The sequence below is a fragment of the Taudactylus pleione genome, unplaced genomic scaffold (assembly GCF_031769625.1).
Source record: "Taudactylus pleione unplaced genomic scaffold, aTauple2 ptg000005l, whole genome shotgun sequence".
NCBI lineage: Eukaryota > Metazoa > Chordata > Amphibia > Anura > Myobatrachidae > Taudactylus > Taudactylus pleione.
Window position 1 is genome coordinate 12,115,948 of NW_028284408.1, and position 15,258 is coordinate 12,131,205.

General features: G+C 40.7%; 1 protein-coding gene across 6 annotated transcripts in view; it reads right to left on the minus strand.

The window, feature by feature from the left end:
* Positions 1-15,258, minus strand: part of ELF1 (E74 like ETS transcription factor 1) — a 145,146-nt gene that overhangs the window by 5,004 nt on the left and 124,884 nt on the right. For all 6 annotated transcript variants that reach the window (XM_088481974.1, XM_088482102.1, XM_088482017.1 and 3 more), the window contains exons 3-8: positions 11,802-11,976; positions 8,110-8,217; positions 4,654-4,809; positions 4,427-4,510; positions 2,196-2,388; positions 1,353-1,820 (exon numbers count right to left, since the gene is read on the minus strand). In XM_088481974.1, the coding sequence (XP_088338100.1) occupies positions 1,353-1,820; positions 2,196-2,388; positions 4,427-4,510; positions 4,654-4,809; positions 8,110-8,217; positions 11,802-11,976 (1,184 nt within the window). The remainder of the gene's footprint in view (positions 1-1,352; positions 1,821-2,195; positions 2,389-4,426; positions 4,511-4,653; positions 4,810-8,109; positions 8,218-11,801; positions 11,977-15,258) is intronic.

A 15,258-nucleotide genomic window follows, 5' to 3' on the forward strand; every position in this document is an offset into this window, starting at 1 on the left:
CACACAATTATTAAAAATAAAGAATAAAATTACCTATAGGCTGTGTGTATAAGGTGTATATGAAACATAAATGAATTTCATGTATGTACACAAACTTTGTTTGAGCCACAAAATTATTGAAAATATTGTATAAAATTACATTCAGGCTGTGTGTATATGGTGTATATGATTCATAAATGCTGTCTGTGTTTAGATTTGGGCCCTATTCCTAAGACATTTCAACATGGTATGCAATTATTCCAAAATACGGAATATTCCGATATCCAAAATACCCTTGGTCCCAAGCATTTTGGATATGGGAGACTCAACCTGTATATTTTTTTTTGTGACATGCCAAATAGATTTTAAAATAGTTGAATGAGGACACATCTGTATTTAATGGTCAGTATTTATATAAAACATATGTACTGTATAATGACATTTACATGGGTAAGACACAACAAAAGTTTGCCACTGTAAAAGTGCCCGTGGACAAATTTGTTGGTACCCTTACTGCTCACTGAAACAATGCTTCATTTCTCCTAAACAGTGATAACATTAAAAACAACTGTCTCATGCATACCTTTGCTATGGCAGAAAATAAAGCAAAGAAACAATGAAGAGAGATAAATGATTGCTTATTCTCAAAAGATAGTCTAAAGGGCCCCACACACGATCTGACAGATTGAAACGATATCACCGCTATATTGTTCCGTGTGTGGGTATGATATCGTCTGCTGCGTGCTCCCGTGGGGTCGTCCGTCGCTCCTCCAGATCCTTCAAGCTGCACAAAAGATCTGGAGAAGCGATGAACGATCCCATGCAGCGATATGCGGGGGGGCTGGTGCCAGCATATTGGGCGGTCGGGCACCGGATCGCTCCGTGTGTGGGGACCGCCCGATATGTCGGCCGTCACATCGCCGGCTACACATCGTACCTCGTGTACCCGGCTTAACATGGCCTGCACACATTTGTTGGTACCCCTTACAAAAGATAATACATTGGATTATAGTGATTTTGCAAACTAACTGCTTTCTGGAATTAGCATCACATGTTTTCAATCTTCTAAGCAGTTATTCTGCCTATTTAAATGGAGCAAAGTAGTCACTCTGCTGTTTGGTACAGTTGTTTGCACTACACTGAACATAGACCATAGAAAGCAAAGAAAAGAGCTTTCGGAGGAGATCAGAAAGAAAGTTATAGCAAGCATGTTAAAGATAAAGGCTATAAAACCACCTCCAGGCAGCTTGATGTTCCTGTGACTACAGTTGCAAATATTATTAAAAAGTTTAAAGTCCATGGGACTGTAGCCAACTCCCCTGGACATGGCCGCAAGAGAAATGATAAGCAATAGTCTTCAATGACACACTCACCTGATCTGTGCAGAAGACATTGTGTCATTCTGAATTGTGCAACTTAAGCCTTGTTCAGGAATAGCCTGTCCAGGCATTAAATGGACTGTCCGAAAAAGCTGCGTTGGGTGAGGTTGAGTAGCCTGAGATGGAGTCACTGTCCTCAACATATCTGATGGCAACAAGGACAACTGTTGCTTGCTAGGCTCCACTAGTTCTTTCACTACTGAAGTTTTGGTTGACTTGAGGACAGTTGTTGAGCTATTTCTCTGTCCAGCATTTGGAGACACTTTAGATGCTCTTGCTTGATTTCGATTAGGAGTAGAAACAGGAGAGTGCAAAAGAACATCTGAGGACAAGCTTCCAGAGTATTCAGCAGAGCTAGAGTCATCCTCATCAATGTATACAAGATCCTTTGGCATTTCCTTGAACTGATAGACAAGACGTTGGCCTTCTACTTTAGCTAAAATACCTCTTTGGTAATAGTACCTACAAAAACATAAAGGTCAACATCCAGTTATTTTCATCTACACCTGGATCATAATTGCAAGTCTAAATTATTTACAGCAGTTCATTTATGCATTCCTGGCTTTTGGCTAACATAATATCTTGGGGAAGTAGTCCATGGACTGGAGTTGTAAGGTGGCACAGCCCTTCTCCATTAAAACTCAGTGGTATGAGCTTAATGAGGGGTTCTATGTACTTGCTGCGTACATTAATGAATAGCAGCTGAGTAGCTCGCTGCCTAATCTTAACTCAAAAGTGACTCATTTTGCAGTTCCCAGTCTCACTAGTCAGCTAGTGCTGTATGTTTAGAGGATAGGGGTAGAAACATGTATTATTTTTCCTTCTGTATTAGTGTACCTGAGTGCCCTGCCCATTGTTTCATAGTTCATGTCTGGCTTGTTCTTGTGCTTTCCCCAAAGCTTAGAAACTGCTTTGGAATCCACCAGCTTGAAGATCCCCTTCTCTCTTTGTGTCCATTTAATGTACTTCGGACATGTAGCCTTGTCTTGTAGCAAAGCCAACAAGAATTCCCAAAGGTAAATGGTGTTACCTGAAAACCAAAGCAGACACGTAAGTACAGAAAGAAATTCCCCACATTGCATCACCTGGTAAAGTTTGTAAACATACTGCCCGGCATGTTCAGGCCACCAGCAGAAGAGTATCAAAGTACTGTAGTTGCGAAAAGGGCTGTGTCCTTCTACTAAATATGACTTATCATTAGTGAGTTACTATTGTCACCAGCAAAACCATGGTTTCCATTCTACAAATTTAGCTGTCTTGTTGTTGGATGGTGTAGCAGCATGGAACAGAGAAGCCTGGGAAGAATTACAGTACTAGACCTTGGTTTTATAACTTTTCATTTATTATGGTTTTAAATATAAACTGGTGTGATTGTGAAAATAAGAGGGAGGGCACTATATGGCACTGCATGGAATCTTTCCACGCATTACTCTAACCTCTCCACCAGGATAGCTTTCATCTACTTTGGGAAGATGAGTGAGCAATATGCACACCAACTGTCATACAAGGTACCTGGATTTACACGCTAAGGAACGCTCTTTTTCTATGCTCTCTCCATATTAACTCCAAAGTTACAATTCTTCTGTCAGTACATGCTATGTGCATTATTACAAGTACATGGAATAATAACATGATTTTAAAAGAAAGTATGTATAGGCAAAAGTCAGAAGGAGTAGTCTGTTGATTTTTTATATATAACTTAACACAATAAAAATCCACCACCACCATCACCCAATAATGCAGGTAATATAAAATGACTATAGCTACAGTATACTAATATAATAAGAACATTGTGTCTGTCTGTTTGTTCTAAACTGGTGCAAAAACTACTGAACTAATTTTCATAAAGTAATCATTGTGTAGTGGAAACTCCTACAAATAACCTGCACTTTGTTTCATCTCGATCCGTCAAGTTAGAGCTGAGCAATAACAAAAACAAAATGTATTGACATCATCAATGCAAGAGGTAGGTGTTGCACTGTGCGCGCAGCCGATAAGAGGTGGGAGGAGAGGTGTTTTGGGCCCGGGTTCTCTGAGTAGGATAGGCTACATAGCAGTCTGTGCACAGGGCACACAGTGACATTGGTGTGAGTGGTGGCTGTATAGGATAGGATACATAGCAGTGTGTGCACAGGGCACACAGTGACATTGGTGTGAGTGGTGGGTGTATAGGATAAGATACAGGGCACACAGTGACTTTGGTGTGAGTGGTGGGTGAATAGGATAGGCTACATAGCAGTGTGTGCACAGGGCACACAGTGACATTGGTGTGAGTGGTGGGTGTATAGGATAAGATACAGGGCACACAGTGACTTTGGTGTGAGTGGTGGGTGAATAGGATAGGCTACATAGCAGTCTGTACACATGGCACACAGTGACATAGGTGTGAGTGGTAGGTGAATAGGATAGGCTATATAGCAGTCTGTGCACAGGGCACACAGTGACATAGGTGTGAGTGGTAGGTGAATAGGATAGGCTACATAGTCTGTGCACAGGGCACACAGTGACATTGGTGTGAGTGAATAGGATAGGCTACGTAGCAGTCTGTGCACAGGGCACACAGTGACATTGGTGTGAGCGGTGGGTGAAGGCACTGCTGCCACCACTCTATATAGTGCTGCTGGTCATTTGAGCCACTCCCACGACAGAGCCCCTGTGCAAAGCAATATAACTAGAACACATCAAATAAAAAATGTCGGCAGAAGGAACTGCATGGTGGTTGAAGCCGCGAGCAACAGCTAGTTCTATTATGTATTCTCAATGTGAAATGCAATAATACTCCTGCAAATGTGAAATGCAATAATACTCCTGCAAATGTGAAATGCTTTGCACTATTATTGGCTGGGGAATGATTTTTTATTTAAAAAAAGGAGCATTCAGTAACTGAAATGATTACTTTGGTAAATGGATCTGTCATCACAATCCATAAAAGACAAAATCAGTGTTATTTACGTTTAACATACAACCACAATGACTAATCAGAGGGAGTGGGAATGTAATAATACAGAACAAGGTGAATCTGTACTAAGCAGGGAGTCAGAACGGACCAGCTGCCAGGGACACATTACCTTTTCCATCTTTGCTTTTCTTCCTCACAGATATATTTGGGGTAGTGGTGGGGGACTCGGAACGAGCAGGTTTTTGTTTTCTCCCTAAATCAAATTTTTTTTAGAAATAAATAAGAGTATGTTCATATAAAATTCAATTGTGCACAGTACTCAAGACATGGCCGCTGATGTCAGAGAATGGCTACATTGGAGAACACAGCAGCTGGCAGCTGGTAATAAGTAAGTACCTTTTTTCCTTTTAGGCTGCTCATCGAGATGAGATTGTGTTAGCTCTGGATACATGTTATGGATCTCCATCACTTCTGGAATACCATCAACAGTGACAGACACATGTGTGATTGGAGCGCCCATCAGCTCATCCTCAGATGTACAGAAAATGTTAGCTTAAAATACAAAGCAGAAAAAAAAATGTCAATAATTGGTCATTCTGACAAGTACAACCTGCTCTGCATAGGGATTCCTTTATTTTCTGTGCCAGCATTGCTGATTTATTCCTTTATCACAATGAATCCCAGTAATTAGCATAGGTTTAATAAACATTTAGGATTACTTATATATTTGGCATCCCTGACCATTGGAAAACTCCTGTCATCCCCTCATGTTGTCCTTCTACATTTTAATTAAGTCCCCCTCGAGCCACCTACAATGTCTGCAGCCCCCGAAATAGTATAGTCTACATGAAAGGTAAGTGCAAGACACACTCTGTTAGAGTGGATGGCCAGTAAATGTAACGGTATGTGTTCAGCATCCCGGCGGTCTGGATGCCAACACTTACCATACCGGCGACAGAATACAGACGCCCAGGCGCCAGCATCCCGACTGCCAGGATGCCGAAGGTAAGTAGTGGGGTGGGGGGAGGGATAGGTTTAGGGTTAGGTACTAAGGGGGGAGGGTTAGGTTTAGTGTGCGGGGAGGGGGAGGTTAGGTTTAGGCACTATGGGCTAGGTTAGGTTCAGGCACCAGGGAGGGAGGGTTAGAGTAGTTAGAGGGGGAGGGTTAGCATGCCGACCAATAAGTGTTGGTATGTTAACCCTGTCAGGTTCTGTCAGTATTACATACCGATTCCAATGTAACGTAGCATAGAAGTTATACATACAAATAAACTCTTAAGAGTCCAATACTAAGCACATAGCCCCTATAAAAGTGATCCTACCCTTTATTGTGATATAATCAAAAGCAAAAAAAATACCAAAAAAAAACTTGCAATAGTTTATCTTTTCTTCTAACTATGAGCAGTAGTGCTGTGTAATCTGTATTGCATAGTGCTATGAGCAGTAGTGCTGTGTAATCTGTATTGCATAGTGCTATGAGCAGTACTACTGTGTAATCTGTATTGCATAGTGCTATGAGCAGTAGTGATGTGTAATCTGTATTGCATAGTGCTATGAGCAGTAGTGCTGTGTAATTTGTATTGCATAGTGCTATGAGCAGTACTACTGTGTAATTTGTATTGCATAGTGCTATGAGCAGTACTACTGTGTAATCTGTATTGCATAGTGCTATGAGCAGTACTACTGTGTAATTTGTATTGCATAGTGCTATGAGCAGTAGTACTGTGTAATCTGTATTGCATAGTGCTATGAGCAGTACTACTGGGTAGTCTGTATTGCATAGTGCTATGAGCAGTAATGCTGTGTAATCTGTATTGCATAGTGCTATGAGCAGTACTACTGTGTAATCTGTATTGCATAGTGCTATGAGCAGTACTACTGGGTAGTCTGTATTGCATAGTGCTATGAGCAGTAATGCTGTGTAATCTGTATTGCATAGTGCTATGAGCAGTACTACTGTGTAATCTGTATTGCATAGTGCTATGAGCAGTACTACTGTGTAATCTGTATTGCATAGTGCTATGAGCAATAGTGATGTGTAATCTGTATTGCATAGTGCTATGAGCAGTAATGCTGTGTAATCTGTATTGCATAGTGCTATGAGCAGTACTACTGTGTAATCTGTATTGCATAGTGCTATGAGCAGTACTACTGTGTAATCTGTATTGCATAGTGCTATGAGCAGTAGTGATGTGTAATCTGTATTGCATAGTGCTATGAGCAGTAGTGATGTGTAATCTGTATTGCATAGTGCTATGAGTAGTAGTGCTGTGTAATCTGTATTGCATAGCGCTATGAGCAGTAGTGCTGTATAATCTGTATTGCATAGTGCTATGAGCAGTAGTGCTGTGTAATCTGTATTGCATAGTAAAAAGCAAAAGCCTTCAAATATATTATGAATATACTGAATGCAATTTTTGCTGGTCAAAGCATCATCCTCCCACATGTTTAAGACCAGGTCCTAAATAGGATTTGATATATTTTATGAAGATTCATAATATCATCGTGGTCATCATGTTGACATTCAGTATGATGACACTCACGTAATGTCAACATGGTGATAATGTTGAAAAGCATAACCCTAATGTTGACATTTCACTGTTGTCATGTCGTATATCGACATTTTTGTAGATGTCAACATTTTAACCACGTCGAAACCATAACATATGACATGTGGTGTCGACTATAGGAATGTCGACAATCTGACTGCATACTTCAGGTACAGATCAAAATGCAGTTTGTCAGCCTGTCAGATACTAGGGGGTAAATTTACTAAAGTGAGAGTTTTTAGAAGTGAGTTTTTAAAAGTGATGTTGCCCATAACAACTAATCAGATTCTAGCTATTACCTTCTAGAAGGTGCTAGTTAAATGTTAAATAGAATCTGATTGGTTGCTATGGGCAACATCACTTTAAAACTCACTTCTAAAAATGCTCACCTTTGGGCTCATTTATTAAAAGTGCACGCTCACATTAGTCATAGCATCACAGTGACTAGTTAGTACTTAGCATTTACATGTCTATTGTAAATTATGAAAACCTAAATGTCTGATAAATTGCTGTCTACCAGAGGAAATGTATCACTTAAATGCAACGTTGGTAAATGAACGATACGGTCTGTGTGATGTAATAGAAATCAGTAGCAGAAAGGAGTAACCGGAAGTATGATGGACACTCCAGTTATGCCCTGGATGATCTCCAGCTCACAGTGCCACATAGTAAGCTCGAGGCGATGCTGTCCAGAACATTAAAGTAGGTCTGAAGACAGAGAGGTCTGCTTTGGAAAGTACAATTTCAGACCAAGACCTGTAATGGACATAACCATATATACTACTCATCTCTATGTTAAATGTATGGTTAGTAGAATCTCATCTTTTCACGTTCATAACAAAAAAAAAAAAGCTCCAAGTAGTGTTTAAGATGCATCTTGCACTTAAATATGAGTGTTGGGCCTTACACAGAGTTGCATGCCAGTCTACTCTCTGGACCAGTCCTTAGTAACTGTACATGGGGCAGCACCTGAATATGCAACTAGGGGTGATTCAGATTCTAAAGCAAACTCCACATGTGGCTGAGTGGGGGTAACTGGACAGGAATGGTAAATAGGATAAGTGTGCTTTGGGAGTGGATATGCTTTTCCTGCAACCGAGTTATATGCATAAATTTTGTTTTATATAGTTGTAAATTTGATAACAAACAATTTACAATTGTATATTTAGAGTCTAATGTGTATTCTACATAACATGTCACTGATGGATGCTCAATATTCCAGTTTGACTCTGTAAACAGTCAATGTTAAAAGAAATAGAAAGATTACATTACAGCAGAGACACATGTAGCTTCCTAAACTTACCTAGTTTTTTCTCATCCAGCAAGTCATCGGGAGAGTCCATATTAAGAAGTGCTTCTGCTGCTTCGATGGTTTCCATAGTCTCATCTTCATTCTCACAGGAAGCTTCAACTAAAAAAAGATTATTTAATGTTACTATAAACATACTAGTGCTCGCACCTATTTGTAATATAGAAGTTTTACTTAGTACAAAGGTTTATATTTTTCCATTAAACATTGGCATGTGTGCCATAAACAGAAACAAAAAACCAAAGATAAAAATATTGCCAATATCTTAATCTCAGGTCATATATTTTTTGGGGAGTTGAGTTTCAAATAATAATTGTGCTTTATCAGGTCTGACCAGTAGATGGCAATGCTGCTCTGCAATATGTTTGAAAGTTTCGTAAATTGTGTAATCATCTTCCTCATCTATTTATACAGCGACACAGATTTCTGCAAAGCCGGACAGACAGTATAACAAATCATACAAACAAACACACTCAATGAATAGAGCCAGATCAAAGACATGGAAGGTTGACAGATAAGGTGCAGACATGAGACAGAGGACCCTGCTGTGACAATAGAAGCTAGGAGGACAGGATGGTAGCTGCCCAGAGGGAGTAGTATCAGGTGGAGACAGGATGAGCTAAAGTGAAGGTGGGTTTTGAGACAGCGCTTGAAAGACTGACCGGTGGGGGGGATTCTGGATAAGTAGAGTAGGATGCTCGTAAGAGGGGACCACAAAAGAGAAATCTAGGAGGCTGGGGTGAGAGGTGAAGTGAGTAAGGAGTAGTAATCGGAGTGCAGGTCAGACGCAGATAAAACGGTGCTAACAGAGTATATTTTAATGAGACCAGAGACTTATGAATGAGGTGGAGGCGTTTGTGAGGGTAAATACCTTCAATTGGTATCCAGGACAGTGGTGTAGGGATGTAAAGAGCGATTACCGGTGATAGATGGGTGAGGGGAAGGTCAGATAGGAACATGTTGCGGTAGCCAAGCTGAAGATAATGAGAGAATGAGCCTTGATATAATTAACATCCTGAGTTAAAAAAGGGGCATATTCTGGCATGTTCTGAAGGGGGAGACAAAATGGTACAAAGGATTGGATATGTGGGGTGAAAGGGAGCAAAGAGATAGTATTAAGAAACAAATGGGGGTAAGTGACACCGGGAGATGAGCTAATTTTTGGACATGCTGAGCTTCAAGTAACTGGGTCATTCAAGACATTTTAGGTAAAAACATGGGATAACGGAGAAGGATAGAGGTAAAAGTAGGAAATAGATTCTGCATATAGATGGTAGCAGAGAGCCAAGAACATGGCTTTGAGGTTCTATCAACACATGCTGGAAACATAGGAAATGATAGAAACATAGGGATTTGACGGCAGATAAGAACCACTTGGCCCATCTAGTCTGCCCCTTTTCATGTATCCTTTAGGCAACTTCAACCCTATTTACTCCTTACGCCTCTCTTAAGGATACTCTTATGCCTATGCCAAGCGTGTTTACATTGTTCCACCGTTTTAGCTTCAATGATGTGTCAGATTGGAGACACTGGAGGAGGAGTAGCACACAGTGCAGCAAATGAGCGGACAGTGTGCAGGAGAAGAGGGTGGCTGACTTTACAAACAGCAGAAGAGAGTTCGAGGACAATGAGAATAGAGGAAAAACTCTTCAGTATGATTGGCCACTTTACTAAGGGCAGCATGGTGGTACAAAGGGCGGCAGTCTGATTGCAGAGGGGCAAGAAGGGAGTGAGAGGACAGATCGTGGGATAAGGTGTTGCACACAAGCCTCTCAAGTAGTTTGGAATCAAAGTGGAGGGGAGAAACAGTGAGACATTGGAGGTTGGCATATGGTTTCTTTTGAAGAGGCGTAAGTTACCACTTTTATATGTATGGGAAACCAATTGAGGGGGACGGTTTGAAAAACAAATGAGTTACTGTACATTTTAGCTTTGGCTTAAGCCGTGGACAGAAGAGCCAATACAATCAACACTTGAGGCTTCAATGGTTAAAAGCATAATTTTTCCCATATGAAGTAGGTTGATTATTTGATTGCTTACAGTTTTAACTGTATATGTGCCCCAAGAGGATACTGCAATTGAGCTGCTTATTTCAGTTCTAGGTGAAAACTACAGTTATGATTGTTTTTAAAAGTTATGAGCAAATAATTTAATACAGGTTTTGAAGGCTTTGTATAACGTTTCTACCAGTAACTAGGGTAGTGCAGCCTGTGTCATGGCACAGGGCACCACAGGACAGGAGACGCTGTTTGGGCATGTCAATTTTCCTGTTTATTATGATTCTTACTTGTAGCTTCCTCTTCTTTTATCCCCAGCATCTCCTGGCCTCTCCCTATCTCTTCCCTGGCCCTTCCCCATGAGGCCATGGCCCTTTTTCAGGTGCACTATCTTATGTCCCTATTTAGAAAAAATGGGGAGGGCACCAATACTCTCTCTGGCAGAGGGGGCCAAAATGTCAAGTTACGGCTCTGGTTTCTACTATCCATCTACATCATGCTGGGTCTGATCAGTCTTCACAATAAGGTGTAATGTGAACATCAGATAGCAAAGTATGACTTTCAGAACCTTGTGTATCACCACTGAAATGATGTACACTATAGCATTCAGTACAGTAGCTAATGCTAAATGTAGTGTCAATTTTTAAAAAAGCTAAGACTTGTTTATTGAAATGCGATCACAGTTTCTCTGAAAAATGTTATGAAATTAAAAGTAAATCCCCATTCTTAAAAGACTAATCTTCATTATGTCAGAATGAACAACCTTAGTAAATTAATTACGTTGGGTAAAAATCTTCTGGGTGCAGATCTGTCTTCACTCATCTTGTCGAGCCAAACAGCCCTCTCGGCACACCTAGGACCTCATTCAGAGCCACTCACAAAATGCGAGCGCTCGTTCTGAATGAGGATGGCCGCTTCCATGTTTAGAGCTGGCCTTCTGGCCGCTCGCTAGGCTGTGGGTGACCACCCACAGCTTTAGCGAGCAGCCAGGTTGATTGTCACGATGGTCATGACCTTCGCGACCATCAGGGCTTGCAACGAGACCCTTGTGGTAGGGTCTCGTCTACCACAAGCCCCAGTGAGCTTTCGGCTCCGTTTGTGTAGCCATCCCCCCGCCCCTCCTACAAAATGGGGCGAGCTGTCAATCACCATCGACAGCCGCCCCTTTTGTAGTGAGTCCTGGAGCGAGAGAATTTCTCGCGTGCGCAGGGCCTGAACATCGACCCGCTTGCGAGCGTGTATGAATGAGACCCTTAGTGCCATGAGTATCTGCTAACGCTGGGAGTCTTTTTTGCCAAAAATGCGTCTAAGTCGCAAAGTAATGCAACTAGGACGCACTAGGAGACTGTAGTGATAAATTTGAGATGCAACACTTGTATATTTGTGTGCGTCTGTGTGTCTCAATCAGCATGCAAAGTGCTACGATGCCCCGGCCGCAGCTTTCTACCTTTACAAGTACCTACATACTCAGTCGCACACAGATATACAAGTGTCGCATATGAAATTAATAAGCACAGTCTCCTGGTGTGTCCTAGTCACGCTGACGCCCGATGCTAATGCAGTTGAACGGGACCTAGCAGCTCACTTACACCAGGCATATCGCGCTGCATGGCGCATTGAGGTTAGATGAGCAGGGACACATCTGTGTATTTACTTCTAATGACTGATTTTATATATCCACAAACAAACCTGTAAGAGTGAGGTCATCGTCTTCTATAATCTGCTCCTCTGCTACATCCAGGGAGTTCTCAGTTATCATGTCATTTGGTTCATCAACACAACTTAACCCGGAATAACTGTGCAGTAAATCTCCATTTGGAATGTGCTCCACGATGACAGCGGGAAAGATGGAAAGGTCATCAAGCTGTAGGTAGAGTAACACAAATCATTCATTTCAAATATTAATTATTCTGAGCATATATACACAAGTGAAACAAATAAATATAAATATATATATACGTATACACACACTTTTTACTTTGCAATAACCCTCCTTAGATGATACTCTTATACTGTATAAATATAATGCATGCGCATGTTTTTTAGGACTCACAAGTTAGAAATAATTAGTGCCATAAGTTAATGCAATCCCTACTAAATAATATAAAAATTATAATTAACCAAGATGTTCTGTGGCCATATAAAAAACATGAGCCTTTAGGCTAAGTGCTTACATGCAGGTTACTTCTATTATCTGTAGTAATTCACAGCAGATGATGCATTACAGCAAATGTTTCTAATGAACGCTGAAGTGAGGACATTAGACCTCACCGATTATAAGCAATGACATCAGACCTCACCGATTATAAGCAATGACATCAGACCTCACCGATTATAAGCAATGACATCAGACCTCACCGATTATAAGCAATGACATCCGACCTCACTGATTATAAGCAATGACATCAGACCTCACCGATTATAAGCAATGACATCAGACCTCACGATTATAAGCAATGACATCATAACTCACCGCTTATATGAACATTACTTTAAAAGTGTGTATACATATTGTGAAAGCAGCAAGTTAGGTGGTGCTAGTTAGTGACCTGTTCCTCTGGGATCCTCCCAAAACTAAATTCATCTATACTTGTAAAACCAACTTTTCTGCCATGGGTCTAAATACTCGTGTATTAAAGCAATTGTAATTTTACTCAATACTAGTAGTCAAATAGTATTTTTTTTCTATTAAAGTCTGTAAATAGGACAGCTTTCTATTTTTTTTAAGTTCAATTGCAGAGACTGATTAAAATTTGTAGGCAGTGAAAGAAATCGGGGTAGAAGAGTACACTAATGAAAAACTGTACAAATATCATAAGACCGTTCTGTATAACATGCTATCCACTTTGTGAGCTAGACTTACATTTGGAGGCAAGTCTATTTGTGGCCCAAAAACTTACACTTTTCCATACTAGGCAAAAGTGTCTAATTAGAATTGGATGTAACTTTCACTAGCAGCCCATTGCACAAGGGGAGTAGGATCGGGACAGACTAACGTAAGCGCAGTACAGCAAGGGCACAAAGCCAACATGTAAGTAACACCCCTAAGGGATACACCTATCTTGAAGATACAGTACGCTTTTTAAACAAGCGCATCTTTGCGGGTCCCATAGATCGAGTGCAAGTTTCCAAGTTGATGATGACTTTCATGTTTTGCGTACTGAATCTTCAGATACAGTGAAATACAAACAGAAATGCAATTTTGCATATATACATCAATTACACATTTTCATTTAGGTCTAAATCAGGGGCTCTATGTGTTCAAAATACCTTCTTATCCCATAAACCCTTTCCATCCTCTTCCTCATAGCTTAGTACTGTCAGATGCAACATGAAGTAACCCAGGAGGTCATGTAATGTTGGAACCTAAAATTTGGCTGAAAGCATGATACAGCTTGCCTCAGTACGCTATTAATATGGGACAAACAGAGCATACAGACATACAGGAATAAAAGCTGAAATCAGTAATAAGAAAACCAATGACATTTTACAGTAATTTTACTTCAGTATACCATAGTAACATCTGACAAAAAGGTCTAATAACACTGAAGTAGCAAACTTTATGAAAACCAATACTTGTGTCATTCTCAAAGCTTTTGGCCATGGCTATACATAGACCATTCGGTCTTGATTAGGTTATGGACTACCCAATTCACACATCATGTAAATGGCCACAATGACACTTTGGTTTTTTGGCTGTAACCAACTCTCTTTTTTATTTACTATTTTATACCACTATAGCAAGAGGCTAGAGAAAGAAAATGGAACTTTGTTGTAGGTTTCAAACAATAGTAAAACAAGAGTATACAAAGTTGAAAACAGATGACTGGCTTGGCGAGCATACAAAATTCTGTTCTGGAGAAAATAAAACAATGCTGACCTCATAGTGCTGAGTAGGTGGAATGCTAAGAAGGGCCAAATATACAAGGAGGAAGAGAGATCTAGGTGCAGTTTGCTCAGCAGTTGTCAGAACACAGTAATAGTAACAAACAGTGCTGGGAAAACATCAGTAAAATGGTGTGTGATTCTGGCAACTCTGTCGGCCTGTGCGCTTATTGGAGATATGGAAGACAGATGTGCAGATTTAGTAAAGAGAATAGTATAGTGCCTGTATTCCCCTAATTCTCATTTGTTGCCCCACTATTTCCAGTGCCTGGATTATTCCTATATATTTCAAACAGGTTCTGATTTAATATTTAATTACAGTATATGAAATGGTTTATATATAGACCATCATTTTTTACTGTGCGTGAATGCCCAGATCAAGCTCCTCCTATAGAAATTATTACCCACTTCTTATATGGAACAAATCAGATCATAAATCTGAGGAATGTGATGTGGATAAAGCAGGAGATCACTCTGACCGCATAATTAATAATAGTGCATCCCGACCAGTAACTGGTTAAACCCCCAAAAATTATCTTTTTGGGGACTTGACCGCATTTCTCATATGCACCAAGCTTCAGAAACCAAAGTTTTCCGCAGTTTTGACGCGGTGGGCAGTGCCACCTTCAGACGGTATTGCCCAATAAAAGCCTGCGGGCCTCTTTCGCAAAGTGCTGTAAGAGGGATCCAATCGGACCCCTCCAGGCCCCCCCCCCGGCGGCGCGCTCGTCATACAACACATGAGCAGAGCGACTTCTGGGTCATATCATTTTAAATCAGCAGAAGCTGCTTGTGCTACCTATTCACATGGCTGTGTAGCTAAAATCACAATTATATTCTATATTGGTCCTGTAATAAGGCTGTAAAGTGTAATCAGTATACTGTGGGAAAATAAGTTCTGACAATTCATTGCACAGACCAGTAAGACCAGTTAATCATTGGACTGCAAAGGAAACAAATGTCAGGAGCTGCCCACTCACCAGTGACGTGGGCTGATCACCTGAGTAAAGGAGAGTAACAAAGGCTCAGCTCTCAGAGGGAATGTATGCAAGGATGGGCCAGGGTCCTGGGTGTGTCTATAAGTGCAGATTACATATTGCCCCAGGCTATCGGGCAGATCAATCACAGCTATATCTGTTTGGGAGGGGTCTCTCATGCTTTATCTATATGGATTACAGACTAGATCTCTTTTTAGGCACCATGTCTCCTGGTGTGATAGGGTCACTGCATACACAGACTCTGCTCTGACAATAATGAAGAA